This window comes from Crocodylus porosus, unplaced genomic scaffold (genome assembly GCF_001723895.1).
Source record: "Crocodylus porosus isolate Cpor-Errol unplaced genomic scaffold, CroPor_comp1, whole genome shotgun sequence".
Lineage (NCBI taxonomy): Eukaryota > Metazoa > Chordata > Crocodylia > Crocodylidae > Crocodylus > Crocodylus porosus.
Window position 1 is genome coordinate 55,982,280 of NW_017728947.1, and position 20,000 is coordinate 56,002,279.

A 20,000-nucleotide genomic window follows, 5' to 3' on the forward strand; every position below is an offset into this window, starting at 1 on the left:
AACTTCTATAAACAAAGCCACATTCAACCTTTCTAGTCAGAGGGACAATGATGTACCAAGCATAGGAAGGAAATGGACAGCAAGTGTGGGGAGGGTATTTTGAGCTCAACAACATCCTACAGAACAGGAAAGTCTTAGTCCTTCTTTCACCTCCTCCTCCCTTCCCACTCTAGTCACCTCTCAGCCATGGAAGTGAATTTTTAGGTCACTGTGGGAGAGGAAGTCCCATGTACCATGATGCTTGAAAGCAGATTTAGACCAGGAGCTCATCCTTGTATTCCTGTCTGTGGGAAGTAAAGGAAAAGGAAGAGCTGGGGCCTAGAACATAAAAAAAAAAGACCTGGCGGGATGGGGCTAGTTTGTCTGTCAGCTACCAGTAGAAAACAGATGGAAAGTCTTTGGCTGGACCAGAAATCTTGATGCATCTTAGATCTTAAAATTAGTTCAATTCTCTCTCCCTAGTTAGTGCCAGTCTGATAGCTCATGTTTGCCCCCCTCCCTGTGCTTCCTAGCATACTGGCAGGCAGTGAGCCACACAATCCATCTTTAAAGACTTCTGATACCAAGCTAACCCCTCACCATTTGGGTGCTGATAAGAGTCCAACAGGCAGCATGTCAAAAGGGTGGAAACGACACTTCCTTTTAGTGCTAAATCGCCTGCCTGTGGGTACGCCCACATGCTAATATTTGATCCAGGGGCTAGCCTTTCTGTGCCACAATGCAGCAATGAGACACGGCCAGTCCTATCATGAACACAGATTTTGTAAATTTCAGCAGTTTGGGGAAACAGAATGTTCAAATATTTAAATATACAACAGCTCTGCATCTCTACTTGTGCAGGGTGTTGGACTAGATCAGGGCTATTGAACTCACCTGGGACAGATTTAGACTGTGGGGCTCCTTGAAGGCTGGATGTGGACCTACACCTAGCACTGGTGCAAAAATAAGCTTTAGCTTGCCTCTTTCACAGATGCTAGTTCTCAGCTGGGCTCCATACCCCAGATTTCAGCAGCTAGCAACAGCCCCAGATGCCCAGCAGGCTGCATCTTTGACAACCCCTGACTAGATGACCCAAGATTTTATATCCATGAGCCAGGAACATTCTGTTTGCTCAGTTATCCCCTTTTATCTTTTGTATAGTTCAGATTCAGTCAAGATAAACCTCATTACCAAAAGTTATAACATGTGAACATGCATGTGTGCGCACACACTTCTCTTAGATTTTAAATGTAGAAAATAGCAAGCAAAGTAAATTTAATGTCCCAATTCACTCTCTGAAATTCTTTCAGCCTTGACAATAAGAATAGATTTACCAGAGTTGCTTTTTGTTTACAATCAACTGATAAATAATTTCTTATCCTGGTTCTCAGTAGACCCATTAATTCAAAGCTGTAATGTCTGGCTTCCGTAGGATTTTTTGTTTTTTAAGCAAACAAGTCCTCTTGCTTGTAGCTCACAGCTGGACACATTTCAGCTGGGCTAGGTTTTACAAGTGAGGATCTATGCCCAGGTGTAGAATATAAAGACAACAAATCAAACCAAATCAACATGTTCTTGCTACTAGCACCACCTCAAAGCACCTTCCTAAAATATTCAGCCTCTCTCTCCTGTGATGTCATATTGGTTTTAATTCTACAGCAAAAAATATGTAAAAAAATTGAACAACTTTCAGAAAGAAAATTCTTCCAACCCTACTTTAAGCATCATAAAGAAACAAAACCAGATTCACACACAATTTCTTTTGTACACATCACATAGTCTTTACTCACAGTACCACAACTCAAAAGTTCCTAGCCTTTGTTGAGCATCTCTATGAATGTTTTCAAAGCAGCAGGCAAGGATTTAGTCACTCCAGACCATTAAATTAATGGTGGAACTGGGTAGGGTTATAGCCCGCCACTCTAAAAGCATGCTCCTCCATGTAATTGAGGCCAAGGTATTTAAGAGCAGGAGGTGTGAAGAAAAGGACTTAATATATCTGGAAGAAAGCCAAGACTAAAGATCTACTGATGGAGCAGTTTGAACAAGTTCTAAACTGCAAGCCCCCTTCAAACCAAAAGGATGCAGGATACATAAAAAGGAGCTACCGATATTTCTCACCTCTTGCTCTCTCTTCCCCAAAATGTAATTGAGCCACAAAAGGAGAGAGAATAAGACCATAAGGGATTTCACATAAAAGTCCTTGCTCCAGGAATGGTGTCTCACCATAAGTTGTTCCAATCAAATAGTTCTGAATAACTATCACTCTTAAATGGTCACAGCCCAGGACCAAGTTTTATTTTGTAGATGGCAGCCACCTGGGGTAGGGACAGGCTGTTTTTATCCTGGGCAGGACACGGTCAGAAACCGACATAATAATCTGGTGTCTTTGTCCATGAGCTTTGGGATGATCAAAAAAGAGATAGGCAACTTCAGCATTGTGACTACTGAAATGTACAGAACTGCAGTGGGAGTAGCCTGAACTGTTTTCCTTAGAGGCTTTTTGCCAAGTCAGCAGATAATCTTAAATCTCTCTGCCTATCAAGATCTGACTGGCATGAGGACAGTCTCCAGGAACCCCAAAGGATCTCAGCACGTGTTCATTTGCAAGATGAATGCATGCTCACATGGAGGAGGGGTAGGATCTTCAGTCTACTAGCAACTCAAGCATGCATTTATCTGCTTCAATATGATTTGTGAGCCCTTATATCAGTTGGTTCTCAACCTCAGACTCAAGGCAACTCTGGACAGACTCGAGATTCCCCCTTGGAAAATGCCAGCTCTTCATTTTCATTCATTTTTTGACTACAGAAAGATATCATGAGAAGTTTTTCTGTTGTGAAAAAAGAACTCAGAAATCCATAGTTGTGGTCTATTTGAAGTCCCTGGGTTTGACTTCTGAATCCTGTCTGTAAACATAACAGTGCCAGCATTATGTGGCACTTGTTGAAAGAATCTCAAGGCATCCTAGGGTACTCTAGCACCCTGGTTTGGGGGGGCGGGGGGAGGGGAAAAAAAAATCACTGCTTACATAATGGAACACCTTCCAGCTTCATTTAGATTTTACCTTAAACATGACAAGAAGGATACAGGAACAATATTGCTCAGTAGTAAAAAGAAGCCCCCACTGAGGTGGAACACAGCAAGTATTTTTAATACCTTCTTCACAGCATTATACAGCAACCCCAAGGTCTCTCAGACCTGCCTAAGAGTATTTCAAGAAATGCAAACTCTTCCATTTTGATTGTGAGCTGTCTGGCATTAGAATGGAGGATATACATTATGGCACAATGATACTCCTTAAATTCCAAGAAAGCTTTCACCACACCCACCTCTTTTATACCTTTTATTATACTTTGAAAATTTTCATCATATATTCCATGAAATCAGAGAAAAACTGACTTCCTATGACTTGCTTTACCTTCTCTTTTGAGTAGGCATGCAAATTATTAGTAAAAGAAAGAAGTGACTTGTCACACAGCCTCATGCTTCCTTAAAAGGCATGCTGTATCCGTGGCTCTAGCATTACCTAAACTCCACCTGTTTAAGTTCCTATTGTTTGCAACCATTTCCTGATGTTAAACCCTCATATACCCCATGCACACACTTCATTCCCAGCAACATTTCCCTGGCTGTATTTTGGCAACAGGATCACATGATTCTTCAAGCTTCTCCAGAACTACCAAGAGCCCATTAGTTGTTCAAGAGGTCACTAGTTTCAACTGCAACTGCAAAACCTCCTGGATTTCTCTCATCTGGACAATTCTCTTCATTTCCATTTTCCATCTTCCTCTCTGGCCAAGACTCAGACTCATTTGTGCTTGCGAAGAGGATGGTAGCTAGATGTGTGGTGCTCCTTCAGTTCAAACTCATTATGGCCTTCCCTGAAAGCCAGAAAAGAAGTGTCATTAGCATTTAAGAAAAATAAGATCATGCAAAGTGGCCCACTCAACAGCAGCAACTACAGAGGGTACCCAAGTAAAAGTATAGCTATGCTGCAGTATAGTTCCAATGAGTTTGCTTGTGTACTGGAGCCAGTTTGGCTACATTCATTTGTTGCTCTGCCCAGGCTAATACACTTTACTGAGAGGCAGGGTAGATTAACCTGCACTGAGGACCGTGCAACTGTGACTATATTGTGTGAGATACCCAAGATGACTCAGGTACTGTTACACTGCACTGTAGTCTGTAGTGTGAACATATTACTGGGGATTGCTTCTTGGGTTATGTTTGGCTATGAGAGGGGTTCTCCCTAAAACTACCATTTGTTGTATATAGATTGAGAGCTGAGAGGTTTTATTTTTTTTAATATCACACTAGTAATTCCTTTGTGAAGGGGGAGACTTCCAGATAAATCTGAAGCCTCCACTCCATCTTCTGACTGCTAGCAAGAAAAATAACAAGAGTTCCTTGCTATCTGAAAGGTTCATGCTCAACGTCATTAGTGGTCATTTTCAGCACCATAATGAAGGTGATGCCATTACAATGCTAATGTGTACTGCAGAGGCTAGAATCCCTACTCAGTGGATTTCTCTTCTGTTACATATGCAGCAAGTTGAACAGAGGCAGGCTGGGTTAGGCAAGGACACAACCCTGGTCTGCAGCACATGGCAAACTGACTTAATACCTTGCTTTTGTTTGGCCAACTGTTCTTTAAACTTAGCTAGCTTCACTTGTACATGGCTCTGCAGAGAGCAATGCTTGGAGCAAAAAAATATATTAAATAGTAAGAAATGTGTTACAAGCCTGGAAATGACAAAACACATTTCTTGCTACTATCCAGTTTCCATTTTAGGCTAATTTTCAGCTTCTGTACAACACTAGCCTTGGGAATCAAGCAACTTTGATATTTTAAAAAGAGGAATAAATGTATGTAAATTAGAAGCCAAGATTGATGAAACACTGTTCTAAGGAAAATAATTCCCCAACCCAAAGATTGTTACGCTGCCAGAAGTCAAAAAACTTTAGGAGTTGGGTTTTTTTAAAGAGTTAAAAAACTGTAGCTACTGTATTGCTCAACTGCAAACTAGAAATGGTTGATAAACAAAATGGAGACTCCAATTTCAAATACTCCAGAAACACCCCCCCTCCCCCAACTAAACACCAAAAAAAGTCTTAATTTCAGGTCACAGGTTCTATCCTTGTAAATTTCCTTTGTTTTTGATTTTACCTGGTCTCTGCCAGCAACAGCTGGCCATGAGGCCTGTGTGAAATGGCTAGTATTTGCTTTGGATCGGCTGATTTGGGGGACAGCAATTCAAATCACTGTCCCGAATCAATTCGACCAAATCTGATTTGGAGATTCAGCTGCTGCTGAATCTCTGAACCAGCCAAGCCCATCCCCTCCCCACCAGCCCAGCAACAGCTGCCCTGCCCACCCCAACTCCTGGCACTTGGGAGAAAAAGGTGCCCCAACTCATTGGGTGCTGCTGTGTAGGGGGCAATCCCCACTGACCCACACTGCATGGGTCCCCCCCAGCACCTCGTGGCTGCCCCATCCACTGCAGCTCTGGCCCTTTAAGAAAAAAGCCAAGAAAACCCCCAGACTCACTGTTTCTGCCAGCAGGGGGGTGATCTCCACTGCCTACCATGTGGGGGGCTCTGTATGAGCCCCATAAAGCCTTGAGGCCACTGCAGGAGTGATGCATTCCGGGGTTTTGGTTTTTCTTCTTAAAGGGCTGGAGCTGCGGCAGGCAGGGGTTTGGGGGGCTCGTGCAGAGCCTCACATGCAACATGGGGCAGTGGGGGGCAGCAGGGATCACCCCCCGCGCAGCAGCACAGTGAGTTTGGGCTTTTCTTTAAGAGGGCCAGGAAAGCAGGCAGGGGTCCCCCATGGTCCCCCCCCCCAGTTCCCCTTTCTCTACCACCTACTTACCAACTCAGTCTGGCTGCAACTCCCTGCTGCAGCCACAAGGAACTGTCCAAATCACTGTAGCTCTCCAAATCTTTTCTGAAGATTCAAAGAGCTTCTAGTCAATTCAGACCTTTTAATTGGTCCTGATTCAATTTGGATTTGAAGATTTGGCCACCGAACTGGGCTGAATCTCCTCCGAATCAAATCACCACCCAAAGCTTTGCGCGGCCCTATTATCCATCAACATCAACCAACCATGGGAACAGCCAGACCTGAACAATGATCTCACTTATTTGGCCTCCAGCAGAAATTAGTTTCAGAGATAGGCATAACATCCTCATAATACACTTTAGCTTGCAGTGTTAAAGCAGGGAAGGAATACTTTCCCTGACCCCAGTTTTATTTCTGATAATGGTGCTTGTAAGTTCCAAGTAAGCTAATGAAATAAATGCCCAATGTTGGGGAAAAAAAAACATTAAAGGGTTGGCAACTTACTGAACTATTCAGTTCGTTAAATTTCTCCTTCTGCTAATGGACAAAGGATAGTTACTTGTATAAGAATTATAAACTTGGTGTAGAAGGAAAAGGTTTATCTTGATGCACATTTCTATCCAAAAGATCTCAGCCCAGTTACCGGAAGCATCGCTGGCAGTACAGATCATCATCACAGTCATGACAACGTAATGTGGCATCTTCATTGCAAATGCAGCACCATGGCAACTCCTCCTCATTACTGTCTTCTGCCTCAGCCATCAGACTGGGTTTCTTAGCAATGGTTATACTGGCTGGAGCTTGACTCTAATACAAGAGAAACCAGATTAAACAAAAGTAGGTGACAGGCTGGGATAATGCACAAGAATTAGACTGAACTGGAGCTTCATGGATCTTCTCAGCTTGCACACAAATTGAAGGCAAGGCAGCAAGAGGTTTTACAGAGGGCGATTCTGTCCAGAAAAGACACTCAAAGGACTTGCACTTGCAAAAGATACAGGGCTGTTCAATTTCTGGTGGGGGGGGGGGCGGCACACCCTGAGAGGCACAGACCTCTGGGCTGCATGGGCTACAAGCCCTCTGGGGTCTCTCACCCACTACACAGGTAGTGCAAGGAAACTGGCATTCCTCCCCAGTGCAGGTAGAGTGAGCAGTGCAGCATACCTCCTGGCCACATGCACATGACCCCCTCTTATGGTATGGGCAGTCCAGCTTTCCCTCTACTGTGTGCAGCACCCTCCTGCTGCCCAGCCCTACCCTAGCCTTAGAAGTAGAGGCAGGAAGCAGAAGCAAGAGGAGAAAAGGGGAGCCTGGAAACTTCTGCTGCCACAACAGCAGTAGTAATGGGGAGAACAGCAGATAGGCAGGAGAGCCTGGGGCTGCATGTTAACCCCTTAGGGGCCAGATATGGCCACAGGCTGCCAGTTAGACAGCCCTGTTCTAATATACACTGGCTACAAATACTCACACATTATTTCAATGTCACTCTACCCTCCAAAGCATCCAACTTTTGCTGTATCAAGTTCTGCCCAGTGAACTAGCCAGGAGTCAAAGGGCTGGTTTGCATATAGATTATAATCTATTTTTTTTTCCAAATAAAGACTAAATTCACACACTCATACTTAGTTGTACATTCATCTTTCTTGACAGGTAGGTAACCATTCCTGTCTGTCCAGTGTCAACAGCAGCATCTACTCTGTGTGTCAGGCACTGTACCAACTCACAGAAAAAGACATCTTCTGATAAGAATGGCTGATGATCTACATTGCTCAGGCACACCAGGTGTAGAAGTAAAGGTAGTAACACTAATCCCATTCTATACTGGAAACTGAAGCAGAGGTCTTAGGTCACTTGCAAAAGATTACACAGAAGGCCTGTGGCTAATCCAGGAGCCGAACTCAAGATCCATGTCAAAGACTAACGCCTTACTCACAAGACTATCTAACTCCTCTCGTTTATGCTGCCATTATGGTAATAGCCACAGCTAAAAACTAACCTTTTCAAGTGCATATTTGGGGAAAAGCATGAAAATATTCTTCACACATCATAAGAAGATTCCCAACAAACATGATGATAAAGTGGTGGGTTTTGAAGTCTAACACACTTACTGACATTTTGATAACACCGATAATTAAAGATATTCTTGGATTTGAAACATGCATCGCAGTGACACATATTACAGATTAATTTAATGCTTACAAACTACTTTAGAGAGCATGTGTGCCTCTAAGTAATAAAAAGTAAATCAGCCCTGACTACTTGGCATCCCGTTACTAATTCCCTTCATTGGATGTAAGTGAGAGCATGCACTTGCTTACTGATACAGTTTCTAGACCTTATCCAGCTGCCAGGGGGTGGGAAAGGAAATGACAGCAGCTGCAGCTCTGATTCCAACCCCAGTCAGGGCCAGGGCCAGAGCTGGAGCTGCAGCAGCCGCCTGTCATAACCCCCCCACTCCATACTCAAATCCAAGATGAGCCCCTCCCCATATTATGGTTTTAGGAGTCCAAAGCACAATAAATACTGTGCTACAATACCCTCAAGATATGGTGGATGTTTGTGTTACAAAGAAATGTGTTGTGTCAAGAAGCTAAAAACGTCACTTGACGAGGGTTCGACTGACTTGCCTTCTGCTTTGCTTTCTTGGGTAGGTTCTGCTGCGAGACTCCAGGCTGGGTGCTTTGATCTGGAGGGATGTTGAAACCACTTGCTTCATCCAGAGCTGCTTCCTCTGTGAGCTGGTAACAAGTGATGACAAAAAAAAAAAAAAACTGTCTTGTTTCAACTGTCCCCCTACCCCCAGCCTAAATTTCCAAACTATCATTAGAGCCAGAAATCCGATAGGAACAGAACCTGCCTCTACAAAGAGAACTAGATCGCATGGTCTCCTGTTTGAGGGGGCATGGATATAGAACGAGCAACAACTGAATGGGGGAAAGAAGTTAGGAGAGGGAGAGAACATGAGTGACAGGACATAAGCACAAGAGACTTCCAAAGTCCTGTGTAGCCTATGACTGGCTGGGCCTTATATTTTGCTGCAAATTCTGAAGATACACTAGGCAAGGGGGATGGAGAATTCAGACTGGAAGTCATTTAATTACCTAGGAAGGACAAGTTACCACGACAGTGGTAAGTCAGCTGGAGTGAAAGACACACACTGGAACAGAGAAGCCAGGGCCACTAGACTTAACTGACTGGGTCACAGAAATGTTCTATTATCTACTGAAATCAAGAGTTAGTTCAAATGAAACAAAAAAAAGACAGAGGATGTTCTTTGTGCCTGCTGAACCACTAACAAAATGACTTGGAATTAATTAAAAAAAGAAAGCAAGTAAAGTCCTAGTATCAACTTCTAACCTGCTTCAGGACTCTCTGAATGGCCTGCTCTTCATCCATCTCCTCATCGCTGTCTGGGAGTTTATAGTCATCCAGAGTAACTGCAAGAAGTATGGAAAGTTATGAGACTATAGTGAGTTAGAAATAGCATCTCTTCCCAGCTCACACACTATTCTGAGCAGTGAGTTGAACTTGAGGGGTGCACCAAACCATAACCCAGTACTGGCTCTGGCAAAGCCAAGAGCAAAGCATGTACGTAAGGAGGATACAGAATGATTGAGGGGTTTATTTGGAAGGGATATTGCTTTGTCTTATGAGAAGAGAATCTAACTCAACCACTGTGCTCTCACGTCTGCTGTCTTCCAGCACTGTGTTCTTCCCTGTTACTCACCTCTCTCAGGGTCCTGGCCTCTGAGTACTGCCAATCTCTTCGCAACTTCTAGAATCTTGTCCTGTCTAGTGTTCTCCTCCCTTAGCTCAGCAGCAGCCTCTGCTAGAAGTTTATTCTTCTCCTCCTCTAGCAGTTTTGGGTCCAAATCTGTAATGGAGATATCACTCTCATTCTTGCGATTGAGATCATTCAGAGTCTGGATATTAACAGCTGGAAAACAGGAAGAGAACACATAGGTGTTACAGTAGCAGTCCTCCCCTCAGCACAGCCTAGGCTATTAAAAGAACAGACTAAGAGCACACATCTCATTTAATAATAGATGGACCACCAAGGTTCTGCTGCACAGGTCCCCGTTTTCCATAATGAAAGTTACACTGTATCAGGGCCTTCACTGAATGGTGACCAGAGAAATGAGTCACACTGCAGTTCTCAGTGGGGTTCCACAGAAGAAAAACCATTTGTAGAAGAACTCACCATGGCAAGTAAGAAAAATTTAACTAAACCATAAAGGACATTGGGCATGACGGTATCGCCAGACCTTGACTACTAACACACAGGCTGTGTAACACAGCACTGAATGGCTGGAGGTAGCATTTTTTCCCTCCATAGTGAGCAGCTGCCTTCAAAAACTAGAAATATTAACCAAACAACATTACCCTTGAAAAAGGAAAACACCTTCAAGCCTTGATCCTCACACCAACTGACTTTGAAAAGGCAACCTGCAAGAGGCAGATAGTAAGAGGTACCTTGTGACTGGACTCCTGGACTACACCACTCATCAACAGCCACTTCCTCAGCAAACTGAGTCAGTAGGTCATTGGTCTGCTGGACCTGTGTTCTGGTGTCTGGGGGCTGGTGAGCCTGGAAAAGAGAAGGGAATTGTGGGAGACAGAGGAATGGAAGAGTTAAATGGATAATGGTTAGAGGCAAATTTAAAATATGAAAAGTTATTTGAACCCTATTCCTACTGGGACCAGATGACTCCATTGCTGGAGGTGCAACTGGAGATGATCAGGATCTGGTTTCAAGTGGGGCTGAACACCCTCAGCTCCAACTACAGACACCAGACTAAACTCAGAATGGAAATGAGTCAGAAACTGCTGAGATCTCATCCCAGGTCTAATACCAACTCATATCATGGCACACTTACATTTAAGCAACTAAATAAAATTACCCGATTTCCAGAACTGCTCAGCAATCAGGCAGAAGTCAGAGAGGCTGTTGGGATTTGATACTAATGCTAGGTTCCCAATTACAAACAAACACTCTGGGACAAAGCCTACTTAAGTTTTACAACTATATAAAACATGTTGTACTGTTTTTCTATGGACCATTAAAAGGAATGTGCCAAGTTAAAAAATAAAGCTGATGCTTTTTCTTTTAACTGAACACATCTATATTTTACATAAAATGTTACATTATTTATAGTCTAATATGCCTTTCTCCCAGCTTTCAATTAAAAATATTTAAACACATGCCAAGCCAGAGTCACTAAAATTTCTGCTTGGTTTCACTTCAAAAAGTTCTTAAAAAGGTAAAACATTACTTTTTAAAAAAGTAATAGAAACATTTCAATTCAACTTCAGCTCTGCAATTGATTTATTTTACTAATTCATGCAGAAAACCCATGCTTTTGGCAGAATGTCACCCAAAAGCATCTCTTTAAGGTGGTTTTAACCCCCACTGAATACAATAGTTTTCTCCAATATTTGAGTACTGTCATGTCCCGTCTTTCTAATATCTCATGGAAGCCCTGTTTGATCATTGATCAATGACTGCATAGGTCATAAAAATCTTTTTTTTTGGACAGGTAAGCTTCTGATATTTAGGGGCACATGCCATGCAGCAAGACCCATATCTTGTTTTTGGAAGGCAGAACATAGGAAAAAGACTTTCCAGAGCTGTGGTCAACTGTGTGACATGGGACAAGACCTCCTGGTAACAGAGTGTCCAGGAAGTGTAGCAACCTAGGAAACAGTCCGAGCGAGATGCTAAGAACTTCCTTGTGTGGCAGGAGAGCAGCAACGCTAGGCCCCAAACTGTTGCAAGAGCAGAAGCCAACTTGCTTCTTTATATTAAATAGTTCTCTATGTAAGTCTCTCTAAATAATAAAAAAAAAAAAAAAAAAAAGTGTTGTTTTCATGCTACAAACCTCACCAAGATACTTTAAACTGCATGTGGCACTTCACTTGCCCCAAGCCAGCTCAACTGCTCCTTCAGGCACAAGCTACAGTGAGCTTAGTCAATAGCTATTGCAAATTCCTTAGTGGCTGAGAAGGTTAACACACTGGACTTTCTGCTTGCTGATCTACAGAAAAGCAGCATCCATTTAAGAGCAGTGTCTCTGTGCTTCTATTTCAGAAAAGAAAAAGTAATCCTTCTGCTTAAGACACATACCCTAATTTTGGAAAGCTGATTTTGGGGAAAAGACAGTATGTGGAATGCAAGTAGGGCATTGCCTTATATTCAGGACCCATCAGAAGCAAACTTTTTCCTGTCTTACTGTCTTCTTTAGGCTGCCATTTACTTCACCACTTCAGACATTTATTAGTGACAATAACAACGACATTACATATTACAGCTGTCTTCATCCAAGGATTTAAAAGTACCTGTAAAAACTGCATCACTTATCTGGGGTAGTCAAATAACATTATCCTTTTTATAGATGGGAAAACTAACAAAGGCTAATGGGTGGATAGTTGGAGGCATGGAGCACCCACATGTCCTACTGCCTCCAACAGGCATTAGGCACTCAGCACCTCTAAAAATTCAGCCCACATTCCTTCACCTTATTCTGCATCAAAGTGGATCAACCACTAAAGTGGGAATAGAATCCAGGACTCCTGATGCCAGCGTCTCCCGTCCAAGCAAAGCTCTCTCTCAAGCCAAAAATTCTCACAGACAAAGAAATTGCACTTTACTGTAGGAGTCTTATCTGTATCTCAGACATGGGGCTGCTTCCTTTTCAGCCCCTTAAACTAGCTATCATTTGTTTGGCAGCACCACAAGGACTAGGTGCCCTCACTTCAATGAGGTACAACAGCAATACCATAAGCAGGGAGCAACTTCATATATTTCTGAGGTGGTATGCCAGACGCATACAAATAAAGCAGGAAAGGGCTGACATTCCTCTGAAATCTCGTGGGACACCACAACTAGCATGCAAGGTCAGGAAGATGAACTGGAAATAACTGACATAAGGGGACTAGATCTTACCGGTCTCGGAGCCTTGGAGGGTAGGACTCTCCCCTGTAGGGCAGCGAGGCGGTCCTCCATTTCCTGTGTAGATGGAACAGGTTTGCAGGGGTCATGCTTCAGTGCTGCGAGCCTAGATTCTATCTCAGCCTGAGATGGGATGGACTCTAAAATTCAGACCAAGATGTTTTTCTTTTACTAAAGGCAAATGGGTTCATTTCATCTGAATCACTTGCATTTTATTTTTCTTGTTAGAATAAAGGATCTAGACATCTAAACAAAGTCTCTCTCATCCTATTAATTACACCCAGAGAGATTATGAGTGCATAGCATATTGGCATCAAAGTACAATCTACTGCTGTCTGATGAATACCCACTCCCTCCTACATATGGTGAAGGCAGCTGGAAGATTATCAATTTCATATGAGCTCACAGGACCAATATACCTACAAGGGAGAAAGTGAAATGAACACAGCACCCTCATGTTTCAGGAGGCAAAGTGTGCTGCTGTCTATGCACTGTAAGAATGCAGGGCTAGAAGGGATCTCCTGAGTCACTGACCCCAGTCCCCTGACACTACAGACACCACTCATATGACCCCAGTCAAAGACAAATCAAGCTCCATCTTAAAACTAGTTAAGTTTCTTGCCCTATGAGAGACTGGTTTCAGACACTCCCTGGGACCACGTGCTGAAATCAGCTCTCTCTTTTCAGTTCCTGTGAGGCAAGATTGACGAGAATGGGATCCCCTGGAGCCCTGGTGCAGTCCAGACAAACTGATCCCGTGTGTAACCTTTGGCATAATGCTATGGCCACACAGAAATAGCAGTGTGCTGGCCCCCGATTTGCCTTGTTTCTCTTGCTATCATGCACAAAAATAGCCCCAAGACAAATATAAACAAGCAAATTATTTTACTGTGTGTGATACTTAGGTAAGAACTGCACTGAGCAAGTCAATGAAAATTCAGGAGTCCAAGACAGCTAAGCCAAGGATATTAACCCAGGTAGCCAAAAGGTAATGCTACATGCTGTGGTAGCACAGGCAGGGCCTGGCTTCCATGGCCAGCTTTCTCCTACCAATTCCCAGGCGCACAGACGAGATTACCAATACACAGGTAGTTGTAATAGCATCATCCACTGCTCCTATTCTGCATCTCACAAGCTGCAATAACCACTGCTTCCCCACTGAGAGTCTCCACAGTCCTGTGACACTCACTGGGCTTTGTGTCCTCCTTGAGCCTCTCCAGTCTCTCAGCAATAGCTCTGTCCTCTTTTGACAGCCCCTGATATTTGGGATCTGCTGGGCCTTGGAGTTTTGTGGGTCCCTTTGGCTGCCTCTTGGGCTGGTTCTGCTTTGCTTCAAGAGCTGCTACACGCCTGGGACAAGGAGGGAAAAAGCAGCAGAGCTTGGAACTCAGAAGATGAATTCTGAAGACATCTTCTGTGAGCCCTTCTGTAACAAATGTTATTTGGGAAAAGACGCTATAGAAGAGAACAGGGCAAATGCTTTTATATTCCTGCTCCTGACTTCAGTAGGCTAGATTTAAATCTGGGGCACTAGGGGGAAGAGATTATTGAACAGCAGCAACATAAAGTGGTCAAACAGTGAATGGCAGAGTTGGCAGTGAAATGCAGAAATTTATGCTTTTATCTCACAGATGAAATCCACAGGTGAAATCCAGGCAGAAGGCAAGGCAGAGGTGCACTTTATAAACCAGCTGAATCAGAGATGCATAAACTTAAAGTTGAATCCAGCTAGACCATAACAGACAGAAGTCATTAGTATCTAGAAAACTGTTTTACCAGCATTGCACAACAGCTGCTGGTCTCAATCCAGTCCTAAGCAGTCCACATCCAAGACCCTGCCTTCTGGCAATTTCAGTAGAAAAGACAAGGACCAAGGGGAAATGCAATGAAACAACCAAATGAGCAGAACTCACTTTTTGTAGTTCTCTGGTGGGGACCATCTTGCTGTGCTGCTTTGAGACACCCCTCTGGGAAAAAAAAAAATCCCAAATGTGAAGCACAGCACAGAGGCACATGTCTGAACTACATGCTTCTTTCACATACCCTCTCTTGTTCAAACCTATGGGATCAGAATGTATGGTTCAACTGCATTCATCAGCAGCTGCATCATACAATTCCTTTCAAAAACTAAACCAGATGGCATCTGCCCAGTTTCTGAAAGGGATTATGTGGAGATTGCATATGACAGCAGGAAACTGGACTCAGTGACTCAGCCTTCTTACTTTTTATTCCCATCTGTACTGCACAAGACTGACTTAGTTTAAAATGGCTATCAATGTTACAATATAAAGCAGTGGTTTTCAACTTTTTTTGGTCGGTGTACCCCCAGCAGCCAGCGGAGAAGCAGGGAGTCCCTCACCAGCTGATCGAGGAGCGGTAGGGTGGGGGGCCCCCCACGTGGTGTGCAGCAGCAAAACTGGAAGTACCAGCAGTAAACAGCACCGGCAAAAACAAGAGTGCCAGCGGCACGTAGTATGTAATGCCTCAATGTGCTGGTACCCCCACCCACCGTTTCTCTGTGCTGCTGCTGTATGCCCTCTGAGGCCTTCCCAAGTACCCCCCTGGGGTATGCATACCCCCCTGTTGACAACTTCCCTAATAGAAAGGATCTGAAACACCCCCTCTATCTTGCAGTCCATCTCCAAAGGCAGAAAACAAGAGGAAACAAGTTAAGGTTCTAAACTTTCCTAGGTCACTATCAATGAACAGCCTAGGGGAAAAGATTCAACTTAACTGGCTCCAAATACAGAATTATATAACATGCAAGGGCTAAAGGATTTTATGTAACTACATATTGCAGAAATAGTTATATAATACAAATTATAATATCCAACTATCATCTACTACAAAGTATAATTTGTAGTAGACAATAGTTGGATATTATCTACTACAAATATGCTTAAATTCAAGGTGATTAACACTGCAACCTTTCCTGATATTTATGGAAGATATTACATCAATTTCACAACAATTGTTTCCAGAGACCCCAATAAGGATAAGCTCTACATTGAGCAAGGCACTGTAGAGATAAGAATGAAGGCCTGGGCTCCATCACAAAGAGGTTACACTTCAAGGCTCAGATTCTGCAAGGTGTTGTTTGGGACAGAACTGTTTGCTTAATGGAGCCCTCAGTGACACAGAGCAGCTTGCAAGATCAGGACATGAACATACCATTTGTCTGCTCTAGTGAACAAGGAAAGAAAAAACATTTTTCCACTGGGACTTCATAGCCTTTCCAGCCTATTTCACTGTTCCTGTTCTGAGATATTAAATAGATGAGAGTAAGGGTCGCTATCTTTGGCTGGTTGTAGTCTGGGCTCTGAGGCTTTCCAAGCTGGGAGGCCAGGCATATTTTCTCCTTTAAAAAGGAAAGCAACCCAACAGTATGCTTACAGATCATAACTCAGCAAAACAGGAAGGGCAGAATTTTAGAATACGTTCAATTTGCCTTAAAGGCAAAAGTTCCAATAACTGTAGTCTTCTGGATAAATTAATGGACAACCCAGGCAACTGCAGGTCAGTGAAGGACTATCTTCTATTGGAATCCAAGATAGGACCAATACAAGTATGAGTTTAGGGTGGAGTTATTAAGAGGGAAGTGGGTAAAAAGTCTGCATTTGACACAGTGCTGAAACAAGAAAAGACAGTAGATAGAGACAGTGCCCAAGTCTCTCATCTTACCCAGTTAGCAACCCATGACATTGCTTGCACACCTTCTGCTGAGTACTCCCACACCGGGGAACAATGGCACTGAATCCAAGACATCCTGAGCAAAATGCCCGCCCACAGTTCTTACATCCACACTGAGGAGAGAGAAAGAGAGACGGAGTACTGAAAGTGCATCAGCACCTGGCCACAACAACTCTAGATGTACAATGTGTCTCTCTGAACAGGGACCATGGCGATACAGCTTTAGTATTGAGTACTTCAGAGATATTCGGGGAGTTCTAAGGTTTGTTTGTTTTTTTCTTAAATATTTCTCCAAGCAGGAATGGTTTATCCTAGCTAGTGCACCTACATACACAATATAATGATTCTCAGCCTTCAACCTTCAGGGCATAAAAGGATCAACAGCTAGAATTGGAAATATCATTCTCTTGTGAGACAGTGCACAGAGAAGAGTCTCTCTCTCTCATCCGAAGGTCGTGCAGAAGAGCGGGTGACGCAACCCACAAGCCTTTTTTGTTACAGGAATCCCTACCACTTTAACTGGCAAGAGATTAGTTTCTGTGCCATCGGTATTTAAACCCCTCCCACACACACACTAAAAAGCCCCTGAAAGCCACCACCCACACCCAGAGAGCCACGTTAGGGCATGGGGAACATGTGCTTCCAAATGAACACACTCAGTAGGGTCAAGCTTAGGTCTGGAAGGCAGCAAATAAGAGGTGTAGTTGGCACTCTGCACTCAGACCCTCAGAGTGCTGGCGCTCCACAGAGCACCAATCAAATACTGCTGCCTGCCTGGCTACTGACCTCCTGGGGTGCCACCCTGACCTTTTATCCCTCATGTAAGGCAGACTTGCCTCTTTCTTGAAAAGAGTGAACTTGGATGCGCAGCCGTAGCACCTGTTCTCCATGGCAGGGAGGCAGGCGACTGCACCCACAGGAACACTTTATCCCAGGGAGGTCCCGTCTTGGTCCAGAAGAACCGTGCAGGGCTGGCGATGGTCTCTGGAGCAGCCCAGGCTGCACAGCACTGGCAGTGCAAACTGGCTCCAAACTCCTTCAGGAGAGAGAAAGGGAGGAGGAGACTGCCAGCCCCCCCACTAACTAGCCTGCTGCAGCCTGTGATTAAGGGGCTATGGCTACTGACTACTCTTTATTAGCAGCACTAGGCTTTGCTCCCTCAGATGATGACTATTGCTATTAGGTCTTTTACTACTGCTAATAGTATTGGCGTTAGTAATAGCATCACAGCTACTCGCACCCCGGTGGAAAGAGCTCAACACTCGAGCACCCTCCCTCGGGCGGCGCAGCTGCAACCACACGTGCTCCTTGGAGGCTGGCTGCAGCCGCGCCCCGCCCCGCCCCGCGCCCCACCCCCGCCCACAGGTAACCACAGCCCGCGAGGTCTGGACCCAACGGCACCTGGGGCAGCGCCAGTCCCCCTCCAACAACCACGCCAGGATAGGACAGGACGGAGCAGACCAAGACCCCCGGAGAGTTGCCGCCAGCCGCAGCCGCCTCACACAGCAAAGTACCTCAGCACCCGCCGGCTACCCAGGGCTCCCACGGCCCACGGAGCCGCGGGGGCTGCCGGGAGTTGTAGTCTCCTCCCCCCAGCCACCGCCGGCAGACACTGCGGACCGAACGCCTCAGCACTACATTGCCCAGGGCACACGCCCGCCGCGCACAGCCTGGCGGGACCCGCTGTTCCGCCTCGCAGCGCTTCCGAGATGGCCGCGCGTGGCCCGGCGGGAGTTGTAGTCCGATGCCCTCCTTAGGGCCCTGCCGATCGCGGGCGAGGCTGAGGCCGCAGAGACTACATATCCCAGCAGCCAGTGCGCAGGAGGCTTGCGGCTCGCGGGCGGTTGCGGCGATGGCGGTCGATAAGGAGATGTTGGAGCGGGACCTGTACGCGCTGTTGGGTGTCCCGGAGAAGGCGTCAGACAAGGAGGTCAGGGCCCTTCCCGCCCCGCCGGGTCCCAAGGCCCTGAGGATGGCGCGGGGCAGCGACCCCTGTGGCGTGCTTGCTCTGCGGCCGCTTTTATCCCCGCCCCTCCCCCTGCGCTGCCCCGTCAGCTTCTGCCCCATGGTTACATTGCGCATGCGCTCTGCCCCCCTCCCCACCGTGCGTGACTTCACAGGATCCCTACTTCCCTCGTGCAACCTCGACGTCTCCTTGGAGGGGCGGGGCCATGCAAATGAGAAGAACATTGGCGGGCCAGGGATCCCTTAGTCTCCTGGGCCAGGGCTACCTGGTGCCAGGCGCCTGGCGGGCCTAGCCCCGGCACAGCTGCGGGGCAGGGGTGGCAAGGGGCACTGCCAGGGCACGCAATGTGGCAGCACCTTCTGGCCCTCCAACAAGTTGGGGGCACCAGTGGGCAAATCACTTCTCTATGGGGTTGCCAACCCTCCTGGTGTGGCAGGGAATCTGCCAGTATCTGCATCAAGCCCGTGGCGACTACTGAAAGTAATCCGGGAGATAGATATTGTGAATGGGTGGAACAGTACAATTAATGACTAGAGGTACACTGATATGTGGATCACATATTGGGTCAGCACTGATATGAGGAAAATTGACAGTATTGGTAATTGCCTTTTTTTGGCTGATATGGCCAATAATGTCACTGATAAATGCCCCGTGCATGCGTGCAGCTGTAGCATAGCGTGCAGGTGGCCAGGAGCTCAGCCCAACGGTGTGGAAAGCTGCTGGGTCTGGCTGGTAAATCTGTTGTGAAGGCGGGGGTGGGGCAGGGTAGGGTGGAGGCAGATCGAGGCCCCCATGGTGAGGGAAGGTGTGGGGCTGGGGAAGGGGCAAGGGCAGGTGCTGCACAGCCAGGGTGGAGTGCAGGACAGAGCCACAAGTGGCTCTTACAGGGTGGGGCAGATGACACCAAGTTATGGGGGAGTGTGGTCATGCCAGAAGATAGGTTCCAGACACAGGCAGAATGGGACAGGCTGGAGAGTTGGGTGGACAAGAACCAGATAAAGTTCAACACTCAGAAGTGTAAGATGCTCTATGTGGGGGCAAACAATCCCCAAAATACCCACAGGCTTGGTGGCAACAATTTGACTTGCACCATGGTGGAAAGAGACCTAGAAGTAGCGATCTACCGTTGCATGAACATGAGCCAGCAGTGCACTGCTGTGGCCAGCAGGGCAAACAACACGTTGGCAATCATTAACCGTTGTATCTCATGGAAAACTAAATAAGTGATACTCCCACTGTACTCCACACTGGTAAGGCTGCAGCTGGAGTGTTGTGTCCAAGTCTGGGCACTACACTTCAACAAGGATGCGGAAAAACTTGAGAAGGTCCAGGGAAAAGCCACCTGTATGACCAGGGACTTGGAAGATAAGCCATACGAGGAAAGACTGAGGGACTTGGGCCTCTACAAAGAGAAGGCTGAGAGGGGACTTGGTAGCAGCTTACTGCTACATTAGGGGAGTATACATCAAGAACTCAGTGAACAGCTGTTCACCAGGGCACCCCTGGGGAAGACCAGGAGCAATGGATACAAACACCTGGAAGGCTGCTTCAGGCTCAATTTCAGGAAAAAA

General features: G+C 45.7%; 2 protein-coding genes across 2 annotated transcripts in view; one reads left to right on the forward strand and one right to left on the reverse strand.

Annotated features, from left to right (window-relative positions):
• Positions 1–1,610: 1,610 nt before the first annotated feature.
• On the reverse strand, positions 1,611–17,754 carry ZFYVE19 (zinc finger FYVE-type containing 19). The gene is made up of 11 exons (XM_019551908.1): positions 17,300–17,754; positions 16,455–16,576; positions 14,687–14,740; positions 13,963–14,123; positions 12,768–12,913; positions 10,298–10,412; positions 9,552–9,761; positions 9,182–9,261; positions 8,452–8,562; positions 6,468–6,631; positions 1,611–3,863 (listed from the first exon to the last, which is right to left on the reverse strand). Exons 1-11 carry the CDS (start codon positions 17,351–17,353, stop codon positions 3,791–3,793), a joined length of 1,290 nt encoding a protein of 429 aa, XP_019407453.1. The 5' UTR covers positions 17,354–17,754; the 3' UTR covers positions 1,611–3,790.
• Positions 17,755–18,286: 532 nt separating this feature from the next.
• DNAJC17 (DnaJ heat shock protein family (Hsp40) member C17) overlaps positions 18,287–20,000 on the forward strand; it is a 28,645-nt gene continuing 26,931 nt past the window's right edge. The window contains exon 1 of the mRNA XM_019551649.1: positions 18,287–18,393. Within this exon, the coding sequence (XP_019407194.1) occupies positions 18,316–18,393 (78 nt within the window). The 5' untranslated portion in view covers positions 18,287–18,315. The remainder of the gene's footprint in view (positions 18,394–20,000) is intronic.

Bases quoted from the DNA above. Each gene is read 5' to 3' on its own strand.
- ZFYVE19 (XM_019551908.1), bottom strand. From the start codon at position 17,353: ATGGAGAACAGGTGCTACGGCTGCGCATCCAAGTTCACTCTTTTCAAG. The intron at 14,741-16,454 runs GTAAGATGAGAG...TTTTTTTCCCAG, and splicing joins TGTCATGGGTTGCTAACTGG to AGGGGTGTCTCAAAGCAGCA. The intron at 10,413-12,767 runs GTAAGATCTAGT...TCTCTTTTCCAG, and splicing joins CCTCCAAGGCTCCGAGACCG to GCTCACCAGCCCCCAGACAC.